The following is a 13,190-nucleotide window of genomic DNA, read 5'->3' as shown; positions in this document are numbered from 1 at the left end:
ATACAGCAGAGAGGTTCGACCCCAAACTAATCTGATAAAGCACGGCAGGAATGTGCAGCAATTTCGTGTCTTTAAGTGAAGCGGCTTTGCACTTTAAAGGCAAAGATCAGAGAGAAAGATCCCAATCTAGCATGAGGGTCAGACCACAATCCGTCAAAAGACCACAGAACCTTTTCAGGCAGTAGTGGTCAGAGCTCATTAGCGGCTGCCACAGTTTATATGTTAAACAAGCTAGAACATTCCTTTTAATGATATATTTAGTCAGAATATGATCACAGGGCTGTTATATATTCAGTGATTTGCAGAACAGCATCACTTTCCCTCATGAGAGGAAATTATATGATGTGGGACTTGATATTGTTGGTCCTGTCATGATGAGTACAAATAAACTGCTAACTTGGGATGATGAATTCTCCTCTACTGTGAAAAAAGCTGCTTTTGTGTAACCTAGCCTAATGAACAGCAAGAGCGATACTACATACACCGACCCGACATAACATTATGGACACCTGCCTGATATTGTGTTGGTCCCCCTTTTGCTCCCATAACAGCCCTGACCCATCATACACTGTGTATTCTGACACCTTTCTATCAGAACCAGCATTAACGTCTTCAGCAATTTGAGCAACAGTAGCTCGTCTGTTGGATCGGATCACACAGGCTAGCCTTCACTCCCCACGTGCATCAATGAGTCACTACTGTTCCTTCCTTGGACCACTTTTGATAGATACTGACCACTGCAGACCGGGAACACCACACAAGAGCTGCAGTTTTGGAGATGCTCTGATCCAGTCGTCTAGCCATCACAATTTGGCCCTTCATCAAACTCGCTCAAATCCTTACGCTTTCCCATTTTTCCTTCTTCTAACACATCAACTTTGAGGACTAAATGTTCACTTGCTGCCTAATATATCCCACCCACTAACAGGTGCCATGATGAGGAGATCATCAGCGTTATTCACTTCACCTCTCACTGCTCATAATGTTCTGCTGGATTGGTGTACATTAGCAACATCTGAGAGGTACATTTCTGAAAATAGATACAGAGTTGAGTTCAGTGGATCCTGATCACTCAGCACTGCAACTCGGGTTCGATTCCCAGACAGGGAACCGACCCCACCACCGAGAGGTTAATTCTCACAGCTGGTCCTAGGCCTGGATAAAATAGGAAGGTTCTAAAAGGAAGGGCATCCGGTGTAAAACCTGTACCAAAATCAAAATGTGTGGATCAGATGATCCGCTGTAGCGATCCTGAACAAGGAAGCAATCGAAAGACAACAATAACATACATAAATACTCTAAGAGATTGAATAAACCCCCTTTCAAAAAAAACATTTTACAAATTATATCAAACTCTTTTTTTTAGAATAAATACTATGCAATGCCTTTTAGCAATGTCAGCACTTTTGCCTTTTGCCAATTATGCAGAAGGAGGTGGGGTTTAGTTTGACAGAAATGAAAGATGATGGTGGGAAAATTAGCACAACGTTCATTTTGTAACTTGCTGAGACATGAATTTTACATAACAAAATTAAATTCAGGAGCTCCCTATATTAACCATTGATGGTTACCTTACTCTGAAAATCCATGCTAAATGTACGCATATGAATATATATATATTTATATACAAATATGCATTTTCTTCAGAAAAACACAAAAAGAAAAGCAGAGTGAAGAAAACAAATAGTAGTAAACACATGCATGGTTGCAGTCGGCAGCATTGCTGTCTCGTAGTCCTGGGTTCGATCCTGAGCTTAGGTTAATGTCTGTGTGGAGTTTCACATGTTCTCTCTGTGTCAGCGTGGGTTTGTGTCAAAAACTAGTGTAGGTGGACTCGATATTGCCTTTTAAATTGCCACTGACTATACCACTGACCAGAAAAACATGAATGAATGAATGAAAATAATTGTGCCTTCCTTATACAGACTAATCTAAATAAATACAGTTTCATCAATAGATACTATTAAGTAAAATTATGTTACAAAAAATTGGTGGCTACACATAAAAAATCCATAGTTCACCAGAGTTTATTAGTCCACAGTTATGTTTATGCTTCACTCACTCTGATCGTGAACTGTTCAGGTTTCTCGGTAGGCTGATTAAAGGAACAGTGTACCTGACCTCCAGATTATTCTGTCAGACACACACACGTGTAGCTCTACTATCTCTCCTAGATTAATCTATCTATCACCTTCTTGGTGTGAGAGAAGAACACCCTTCCGTTCTCCATGTTTCTTGACTGTAACGCTCTCAGCAGGCCAGCCTCGCAGAGTTCTTAATAGATGCTCTAGCACAATGGCCGGGACAGAGGAAACACACAATGCGTTTGTGTTTGCAGGCTTCTAGGCCCACAATCGAGCTCCATTCAGAAGAAGCCCTCCACAATCTCGCTTTTCTTCTTCTGGCACAGAGATGTGTTTCAGTCATTGTGTATTTACATGTTTCATGTTGGAGTGCATGTGAGCTAACCTCAGTCACACACATTTTCTCAGCCCACTGAGGCTCTTCAGTATGGAGCTCGCAGAGTAAAACCATTACTCAACCAACTCGCTGCGATCTGTTTACCCTACGGTACTTCCACGCAAGCTCAGGCCTGGGCCAGTAAGTGAAAACAGAGCCGTAATGGTTTGGCATGTGCATTTCCAATGCCAGCGTATCATCTGCTTTTGCAGTAGAACCTCGCAGTGCAGTCTGATAGAGACAGTCATTAAAGATGTACTTTTTTCCCCCTGACCTTAAGTGTACCTTTGCCTTTGCCCTATCTTACAGCCTCTCTCTGTAGTTTGGGAGGATAAATTAATCATACAGGGGAACGGCATCAAGTGTGTGCGTCTGTCTGTGTGTTTCCAAGGATTCCATTTCTCTGACAATGGCCCTGGATGGTGTCCATTTCTGTATCTTGGCAACCTGTTAGAGACATCTGAACCCCATACAGGACAACACAAGGATATACACAGATGTGTAAATGATAAACGTTTAGTTTCTGGCCATTGGGAAGCAATATACACTTCCATGAAAGTTCAATTCAGTGCCTAATACAGGGCAGTGTGAACAAATGTAGCTTGTCAGCAGAACAGTACAGTGGTGTCTGTGAAGAACTTAATTATATCAAGTTTTATTTCACATTTGGACTTTTATTCTAGTTCAGTTATACTTTACTTTTACTGTATGAAAATTTGTAAACCTTTGCATTCATTTACCAGATGCTCAGAAATCACCATCTCTTCACTTCCTTGTGAGTTCCTAGATAGTTTGTAACGGGAAAGATTCTTAAAGTTTAATTGTTAAGTTGTCTTTATTTGTCACATAAACATTACTGCATAATGAAATTCTTTCTTCACATATCCCATCCTTGGGGGTTGGAGTCAGAGCTCAGGGTCAGCCATGATGCAGCACCCCTTGGGTTGGAGGCCATGCACAAGGGCCCAACACTGGAAGCTTGGCAGTTTTGGGGCTTGAACCCTAATCTTCAAATCAACTACCCAGAGCCTTAACCACTTGAGCCACCACTGCCCAAGGTAATATTATGTCCATCCTCATTTATGAAAACAATTGTCTTATATATATATATATGAGTCAGAACAGGAGACACAGCTGATATTATCCAATGTTTTTATTTGCTATGTAGGAACATCGACAACATCATGTGGTGGTGGTGCTAGATATCTTCTCACCAATCAAGAAACCCAGAGGAGTTGTGGACAATCCTTAAATTTCTAAACTAATGACTCACTTTTGTAAAAGAGAAAACATTGCAAATCTTACTCAGAGGACCACCAAGGTCAGGGCTGGCCCTGCACACACACCCCCACACACAGACAAACCAGACAAACCAAACACAGACTTGAGTCTATAGGACAAGTGCTACTTCACTGCCCTGCAGTCTCACAGCAGTCTGACCGTACCACTAATTACTACTAAAGACGGAAATAAGACCACAGCTTTCAGACCGCTGAGAGATTCAAACTCTGCCATTAAGCTGGAAATGTTCTTGTGTTTCTGCTCCTTAGATTCAGATTCTGAGTGATGAATCATTTCTGGATACTGAAAAACAGACTTGTGATTAGTGCTGTAATGAAGAAAAATCCTTCTGGGGAATGCAGAGTACAGATGTAACTGCAGATTAGTTGGACAACAGCAAGCAGGCTTGGTCATAAAAATTTCACCCGCATTCACACAGGACATGAGCCAGTTTTGCTCCTATAGCGCCTTGCATTTAACTAGCCTTGAAATCACAACAACTACAGTGCATGACTGATGCCAGGATGCTATTTTTGGTCAAATCTAGATAAGATATAGAAGCTGACCTCGGCAAATAAACCTACATTCACACAATCACATTTGAGAAGTGAAATGAAACGAGCTGGATCAGCTACAAACATGTTACACGTAACAAGAAATAGTATAGCTCTGTTGTTATGCTCCTATGAGAAAGAAACCTTTGACTACCAGCAAAGCAGAAGAATAAAAAATACTGTTCATTCATCATCAGTCAGCACTTTATCCTGGTCACAAGAGGCAGGAATGGGATGCCAATCCATAGCAGGGCACCACACACACACACAGGGACTTTAGCGCAGCCAGTCTACCCACCTGCATGTTTTTGTACAACGGGAAGAAAGCAGAAACCCCTGAAGAAACCAACACTGACATGAAGAACATGCACAGAAACCTGGCTCAGGATCGAACCAGGGACCCTGGAGCTGTGAGGTGACTGCATCACCGTTCCCACCTTCTTACACTACACAGTACCTCTTTAAACACCACATTAGTAATGTCTGCTACAAGCTGTCCTTGGCATAAGTCTAATTATAACACATGTACACCTTGTAGAGTCTCGTGCACTTTTTTGCACAACGTCTGACCTGTATTCATTACTGCAGTGTGTGTGTGTGTTTGTGTGTGTGTGGCAATGCAAAATAAAGCAATGAGTATTAGAAAAGATGTTCTTGTAGCAGAACAGTGTTAAAATAAACACTGATAAACATTACACGTTGTAGAAGAAGGTCACAGCTGTTCAAGGTACAAAAAGCACAATCTGGAGACTGCTGTGAAAAACTTGATAGCAATAACAGTTTGTGTAAAATGACAGTGTGGCCAGGAATGACCTCATTCATTCCCCCAACGCACAGGTCAGTGAGAGAGAGAGAGAGAGAGAGAGAGAGAGAGAGAGAGAGATGTAAACATGATGTTCCTCACCACCAGCACGGAGCTCCTCACCGCCTCGGAGACACTCTGCCGCAGTTCGGCGGCTGTTCCCGGTTTGCCGAGCCCCCGGGTGAATTTCCTCGTCTCGGCGTGTACCGGCAGAGACATTTTTCAGCCGTCACACCTTCACAAACTCGATCCCAACTGTGTACTTCTAAAGCAAGCAAGAGACAAAATCAACTCCACACCATCCGCCCGTGCTTCCCTCTCTGCTCCCCTTATTTGGAGCGCGCGCCACGACTCGGGCTTCTATTCAGGACGTCCCCGATAATCCAGTCCGCGTCCAACTCATTAAAGCTCATCCTAAACTCACTGTCTCACTGAACACTGATGACTAAACTCCACTCGAGTTAGTGCTCCCGAGTCCAAAAACAGCGTTAAATCAGCGTGGCGTCATCCCCGCTACTTGCTTCACGCGCTAGTCAAGCGTAATGTCCGCGCACCGTGCCCCGACAGCTACAGGCTTTGGGTTGCCAGATAGGAACGGAACCCCCTTCCCCGGTATAGCCATGAACTGACGCTGTCAAATAAGTTTGCGCATGCGCAACGTACACATACTTAATGCCATGTACGACTGATTCTATATAGACCTTACATGCAGCCTATGAACGATATATCCGGGGACGAATATTATTAAAGGCATGGAAAAGTGGTACAGAAAATGGATGTTTAATCCTGAGCTTGAGTTCCACTGTGTTTACTTTTGCTCAAAGAGTGACTGAGTGTATGAATGCATATGTGCCCAGAAAAGAGGCTGTTATAGGCACAAATTCACACATATGGTCTGTTGAAGACTAAACTGTACATTGTGGGTGAGTCAGTGCCTCTGCCAGCTTGCCTTCTTCTCATAGCGCATCCTGGTGCCACCTCTTTCCTGCTGTCCACAGGATGTACAAAACAGTGACTCATCAATCCAGGCCACCTTCTTCCATTGCCCCATGAACCATGATGCTTACATGATGATTGTAGACAAGAGTCAGCATGGGAACTCGGACTGGTCTGCAGCTATCCAGCCCTATCTAAAGCAAGCTGTAATGTTCTGACACATGTCTTTCTATCAGAACCAGCATTAACATTTTTAGCAATCTTTTGCTACAGTAGCTTTTGTGAGAACGGATCAGATGGGCTAGCCTTCACTGAGATTTCGGCACGCCTGAGCTTGTCACTGGTTCACCGGTTATTCTTCCTTGGACCACTTTTGGTAGATACTAACCAATGCATCCTGGGAACATCTCACAAGACCTGCTGATTTGGAAATGTTCTGACCCAGTCGTCTAGCCATCATGGTTTGTCCCTTGTCAAAGTCACTCAGGTCCTTACACCTGCCCATTTTCCCTGCTTTCAAACACATTAACTTTGTGTACTGACCGCTAACTTGCTGCCTAATATATCCCAATATCCCACCCCTTGACAGCTGCCAATGTAATGAGATAATCAATGGTTTTCACTTCACCTGTCAGTGGTTTTAATGTTATGGATGATCACAGAATATTGCATAAACGTTCAACAGTGCCAATTATTCTCTTCATACTTTTCCTCCTGAATTTTATAAATAAACCAGGCAGGAAACACTGCCCAAGGCCCTCACTCACTTTCCGTAACTGCTTCAGTATCCTGATTATATTTGCAAAGGATCCGGAGCCTTGCCTAGGAATTGCCTCAAGGCTGGTTGGTGGAATTCCTTTAACAGGTGTACAGTCAGAGAACAGGTATCAAACCCTGTGGAAACACTGATGAGTGATCTGACATCCTACAGCCCTTCCTAGAGAGTAAGGCAGCTCACATTAGACCCATTTAAAATCTACACAAACCTGCATACTACAATAGGTCACAATATGTAAAGGAAGTTTCATGTAATTCCATGCTCTGTGCATACACATTCACTGTGGCCCAATGAGAGATTCTCCCAACTAAGGTAGCATTACATTTCTCAAGGATATTTCACAAAACAAAAGAAATCCGTTAGGTAATGCAGCCATATACACCGATTAGGCATAACATTATGAGCACTGACAGGTGAAGTGAATAACACTGATGATCTCCTCATCATGGCACCTGTTAGTGGGTGGGATATATTAGGCAGCAAGTGAACATTTTGTCCTCAAAGTTGATGTGTTAGAAGCAAAAAAAGTAGGCAAGGGTAAGGATTTGAGCGAGTTTGATGAAGGACCAAATTGTGATGGCTAGACGACTGGATCAGAGCATCTCCAAAACTGCAGCTCTTGTGGGGTGTTCCCGGTCTGCAGTGGTCAGTATCTATCAAAAGTGGTCCAAGGAAGGAACAGTGGTGAACCGGCGACAGGGTCATGGGCGGCCAAGACTCATTGATGCATGTGTGGAGCGAAGGCTTGCCCGTGTGATCCGATCCAAGAGATGAGCTACTGTTGCTGAAATTGCTGAAGTAGTTAATGCTGGTTCTGATAGAAAGGTGTCAGAATACACAGTGCATGACGGGTCAGGGCTGTTATGGCAGCAAAAGGGGGACAAAGACATGATCAGGCAGGTGGTCATAATGTTATGCCTGGTCAGTGTATTATATCAATAGAACCACACAATGGAGATTTTCCACAATTTTAATAGTTATAAAAGGCAAATCATTTTTTGCTTATTCATAAAAGATTCTAAATAAGGTCTATCAGCTCAAATTACAACAGTCTCACAAAGACAAAGTGTGACTCGTAAGCCAAATGAGAACATAAAATAAACATAAAAGGAACACAGGAAATGTTATCTCAGACATTTGAAATTTAGACCAATCCTTATGAAGGCCTCCACGGTCTAATTGGACATGATAGTAGAACAAAATTTGAAGTGTACTGTAGTAACTAGATTGTAGGAGACACACTCAACACAGCACTCACAGCTCCCTGGTTTGATCCTGACTGTAGATCTGTGTGGAGTTTCACATCTTCTCCCCATGTTCAGATGTATGTGCACAGTGCCCTGTTAAAGACCAGAGTCCAATCCGAGGTGAATTCTTTCCACCTTGCGTCCAGTGTTACCAAGTCAGGCTCCAGATCCACTGTGACTCTGACCAGGATAACACAGTATCCTGAAGATGAGTGAAGAATGCAACTAGATCCCAAGATTCCTGGGAAATTACACACACTGTGTCTTCAAAATCTAACAAAATTGAAACCAACATACTTCTGTATCACCAGAAACAAAGGAACATGTTTGACAATATTCTAATGTGTCAGTAATAAGAAGTGTTCAACATATCAGAGGTGGCTTGGTGTGAGATCATCACTTTCTAGCAGATCATTGTCAAATCCCTGGTAATTCACGAGACAGCCCGCTCCTGTCTAAATCCTCCGACAGATCCGGTAAAGCACTTAACAGGTAGTGTGCCTTTGCTGAAGCCACAACAATGCTTCACACCACTGCACTTACTGGAAAAGGGATAGCGACTACAATAACACAATGTGCTTTATTTGTGGAAAGTCCAAACATTTTCCACTCTTTATTTATCAAAAGTTCGTTTTTGCTGCCACCTAGAGGCAAGACATGGGATTACAACGCTGACCTAGATTTCTCAAAGCACAAGGGGGGGAAAAATACTGCAATGAAAAATCCATTAATCCCATTGAGCTGAGAAAGATTTATCACGTGACTGTAAACACAATGTCACAGCCCTGATGCAAGCAAACAAACAAACCAAACAAACAGACCCATATACGGATTATACTGGATGTTCAAATGTGTTTTTATTGCTTACATATCCATACAACACTCTGCTTCTCTCTTTTTATTAATCTGGAATATGAAACATTTCTTCCTCTGTCCAAAGTAAAGTAATAGACATTTATTAGACATGCCTTGCCCAAGTCATCCCCCCGTCTTCACAGATAAGCCACAACGTAAAACCTTCGCATGAGGCAGACTTGTCATCTGAGAGTAAATAATATGTACGAAACTACAAAATCATGTATAACTCTACACTTTAAAGCTTTACTTCTTCGATGGCATTCTTCATATAACGTAGTGTCTAATCGTTGAAAGTGAAGCATGGCTATTTTCTCTATACTGTAGCTTTAAGAATATGATTTTATTTCCTAAAATGGCGGCAAGATTTAACAACCCTGAATTAAGAAATGTCATCGTCAACACTAATTTAATGGAATAAAAGATATACAATCATTTTACTAGGTACCTTTGTTTTTGTTTATCATATTGTGAAAATTGTTTAAAAATTCTTCAATTTAGCAAATTAACATCCGAACAAATCGTTGAATAAATGTTAAAAGCCTAGATATTTTTTTAAAACTTCTTTAAAACCCTAATAAAGGCTCCTTTTCAATAAATTTTAATCTGTATTTAGATGAAAGACATCCAAAATGGCACATAAACAAATGAATTCCAAGAGGTCTGTTAAAAGAAATAAACGATTTCACAGAAATAAAACGGACATGAACGTACTTAGAATAAAAAATAAAATTAAATCAGGGCACCGGTATTGATAGGCCTCCGTTATGAAGTAACAAGTGACACTTATGGCAAACAGAGTGCACAGAGATAGATAATTAATAATAGTATATAAAATGAGATTCTATAAAAGAGGCAAACAGCCCAGTAAAAATGCAGGAAAAATGCAGAAAAAAGCGGATATGCAGAAAAATACGATGTGCAGCAGACGTGTCACCATTAAAAAAAAGCACCAGGACTCTCCATGGAGACGGTCAGACGCGATCAAAAAATGTGTCTTATGGTGTGTAAAATCATGATAGAAAAACGTTAATGTCACAAAAGGTGATTCTGTTTTAAAGAGATAACACAAACTGATCATCAAGATCAGATTACACTTGAACACGCACACACGCACACGGTTGCTCCCTAAGGCTGATGGGCTCAATAGGGCTCTTTGCGGTTGGGATAACGAATTCTGCTGGAGGAGATGGTGGCACTGCGAATCACCTCCATCCACCTGCACACAACAAACAGTGCAAACACACACACAACACAGGTCAGATACACTCTTTCAAATATATACTGGTTACTCATATCTTAACACACACACACGGCTTACCGCTCGAAGGAGTACTCGCTCTCCGATCTGAAATAGTAGATGTGGGATTTGAAGTGCAGTTTGAACACATAGTCCTTATGGATGTTCTCTGACTCGGCTGGAACAGTTACTGAGTAACCCAGCAGAGGTAGACTGGCCAATGGATACTCATCCTGAGACATGGGGGACAGAGAGAGAGAGAGAGAAGGGAACAGAGAAAGAGAGAGAGAAAGAGAGACACAGACAGAGCGAGAGAGAAATACAGGCAGAGAGAGAAGCGAACAGAGACACAGAGAGTGAAAAAGAAGGGGGGGTAGAGGGAGAGGGGGGGCAGATAGTGCAAGAGAAAGAAAGAGAGAGAGAGAGAAAGAGAGACAGACAGACAGAGCGAGAGGCAGACAGACCGAGAGTGAGAGAGAGAGAGAACACACTTTATATAACACACCACTCAGACATTCCACTGGTACACAAGACATTTATAGTGTAAATAATTGAGTGTGTACATGGTGTGTGTGTGTGTTCACCTGGTGTGTTTTGTAGAAGAACAAGCTGAAGTTGGTGAAAACCACCCAGAGCTTCTGCCAGCCATTACTGTTTTTAAATTTCCGTAGCAGGTTTCCAGACAGCTGGTTCTAGAAACAGAGTAAAAGCGAGAGCTCAATGTGTGTGTGTGTGTGTGTGTTAAAAGATAGCACTCTATAGAGCATGTAGTGTCGTAGATTAGTGTTCGACAATCAGCTCTAACTCCTAATTAAACCTTTATCATGACTGAGAACCCAGTCTGCCTCTGACTTCCAACCTCACACCACTACCACCACTACCCTCCTGCCAACAAGCTCATGGACAGAGAGACCTTTTGAAGAGTGAGGATCAACTCCTTACAGTTTTTATATATTCTCCGTGTGCCTGGGGTTAGTCAGGTTTACATGTGTTTTAATTAGTATATAATATATATAGCTGTCTATAACCATGTGCTTCATTTTAATCTTTCCTTGCAACTCTAATCTTCACTTGTCAGCAAATTTGGAGGATCCTACTGCTGGAGACCAAACAGTGAATCTACAGGGTCGACCATTACAGAAGCACATAACGGCACACAGAAGACCCTCTCAGCCATCCTGCCTAGTGTTTTATTAAAGATTTAAACATCACTAACATCACCCTAACTCCATTATGTGCATATGGTCACTGACCACTTTATTAGGAACACCCGCGCACTTGCTCGTATTTCTCCAGACAGAATCATGCCGCTACAGTTCAAGCTCTTCATTTAATGATGTTCACATCAATCCTCCGTGTGGTTTTCCACTGTTGGGTTCCATCCGCCTCCATGTTCCACTGCATCCTGAGATGCTTTTCTGTTCACCATGGTTGTACAGAGTGCTGATTTGAGGCTTATTTTTCCCACCCAAGTCACTGGATGCTTTTATTTGTTGTTGTTTTTTTGCACCATTCTGTGACTCTGTGACAACTGTGAATTAACATCCCAGCAGTTTTTGAAATACTGAAACGAGTTCATCCGACACCAAAAAGCATTCTGATACTTGATGTGAGCAAAAACTGACAACTATTGACCTGCTAGTTTTGTTGGTTTTTTTAATGTTCTTTGCCAGCATCAATGGCTATTTTCATGGCGGGATCAAGGTAGATAAAGTGAGATGTTTTAGTAGTTCTTAAAGTATTACAATAAAATCTAACAGTGTTTAGATATTAACAGTGTTAGGTGTCAACAACAGCAGCTATATGAGGTCCTTCACTTTAATACTCGATAATAACTCCAGGATTTCCTTTGGTGTGACATTTTGGAAGACTCCTAAATACATATTTTCTGAGCTAATGGGCAGTCCATTAATATGTGTTTATCTATTGACCGGCATCTGCATGACTTTACGCATTTGCACTGCTGCCAGGGGTAGATGTTCCTAATATAGTGGGTAGTGAGCGTAATACTGCACATTACTGATCTCAAAAATGAATAATGCACACACCTATCTCTGTAATGATGCTGCTTCTCAGCACAACACTGCATATCATCAACATTAACAGTGTTCTTATCCTTGACCTGTGCTTCTACTACATGTAATAGAAATGCACTCGTTGTACAAGGCCAGTACGTCTATCTCGAATCTAATAGCTTTGTTATTAATTCTAACGTTAAATAAATTTCATAACATAGGCATTGTATGATTTGAAAAGTCCTCTACATCCTGTGCAAGAGAAAAAATGGAGTTGGAGCACACAACAGAGATGAACAGTTCAAACAATAGGAAACTGTGTGTCTGATTCAGCTGATGTGGAATGAAAATAAAATCTGGGTAAAATTGATGGACTAACAGTGCTTCAGTAACACTTTAGTGTGAACTGGCCAAACCACCAAACTATTTTTTACACCCACTTACAGAGATAAGACAAAGAAAACTAATCATCAAAGCAGTTTTGTGTGTTACTATAGCAGAAATACCACACTTAGAGGTGAGACATGTCGATTTTCTTCAAACTGCTATCTGACTAGCATGCTATTGTTCGACATAACCTGCACATTACATATCTATATCACAATATATTTATATATATGAACATATTAATCTGTAAAAGTGCTTTGCGGTGTGCAGGTTAGGAACAGGAGCTGCTCTAGGACTTGTTCTAGAGTCTAAAGGCTCTTAGTGAAAGAGGCAATCTGAGTCTGGGTGTGTTACCTCCAGACTGATGCAGCAGTCAGTAAAGGAGAGACTCTGCATTCTGTACCAGCACACTACAGACACAGGCACTGCTCCCTGCCCCCGTGTGACACACACACTCACTGTAGCACGAGACTCTACACACACATACGGGAAGGCCAGGGGGTAAAGAGACAGAAAGGGATTCAGAGGGAGAGGACGGGGGCCAACACACAGCCAACGAGACAGACAGAGACAGACAGACAGAAAGAGAAAGAAAGCGAGAGTGAGTGAGGCATGCGTTAATACACACAGAGTCA

At 41.8% G+C, this 13,190-nt stretch overlaps 2 protein-coding genes across 15 annotated transcripts in view; both read right to left on the bottom strand.

Moving 5' to 3' along the window:
• zmp:0000001200 (dedicator of cytokinesis protein 9) overlaps positions 1-5,673 on the bottom strand; it is an 82,977-nt gene extending 77,304 nt beyond the window's left edge. For all 12 annotated transcript variants that reach the window (XM_058391475.1, XM_058391486.1, XM_058391478.1 and 9 more), the window contains exon 1: positions 5,200-5,673. In XM_058391475.1, the coding sequence (XP_058247458.1) occupies positions 5,200-5,316 (117 nt within the window). In that variant the 5' untranslated portion in view covers positions 5,317-5,673. The remainder of the gene's footprint in view (positions 1-5,199) is intronic.
• Positions 5,674-8,896: 3,223 nt separating this feature from the next.
• Positions 8,897-13,190, bottom strand: part of LOC131354060 (FERM, ARHGEF and pleckstrin domain-containing protein 1) — a 50,471-nt gene continuing 46,177 nt past the window's right edge. For all 3 annotated transcript variants that reach the window (XM_058391324.1, XM_058391323.1, XM_058391325.1), the window contains 3 exons: positions 10,738-10,845; positions 10,235-10,386; positions 8,897-10,132 (listed from right to left, as the gene is read on the bottom strand). In XM_058391324.1, the coding sequence (XP_058247307.1) occupies positions 10,057-10,132; positions 10,235-10,386; positions 10,738-10,845 (336 nt within the window). In that variant the 3' untranslated portion in view covers positions 8,897-10,056. The remainder of the gene's footprint in view (positions 10,133-10,234; positions 10,387-10,737; positions 10,846-13,190) is intronic.

Source organism: Hemibagrus wyckioides, linkage group LG06 (genome assembly GCF_019097595.1).
Source record: "Hemibagrus wyckioides isolate EC202008001 linkage group LG06, SWU_Hwy_1.0, whole genome shotgun sequence".
In the NCBI taxonomy this organism is placed as follows: Eukaryota; Metazoa; Chordata; class Actinopteri; order Siluriformes; family Bagridae; genus Hemibagrus; species Hemibagrus wyckioides.
This window is presented reverse-complemented; position numbering and strand designations above follow the sequence as displayed.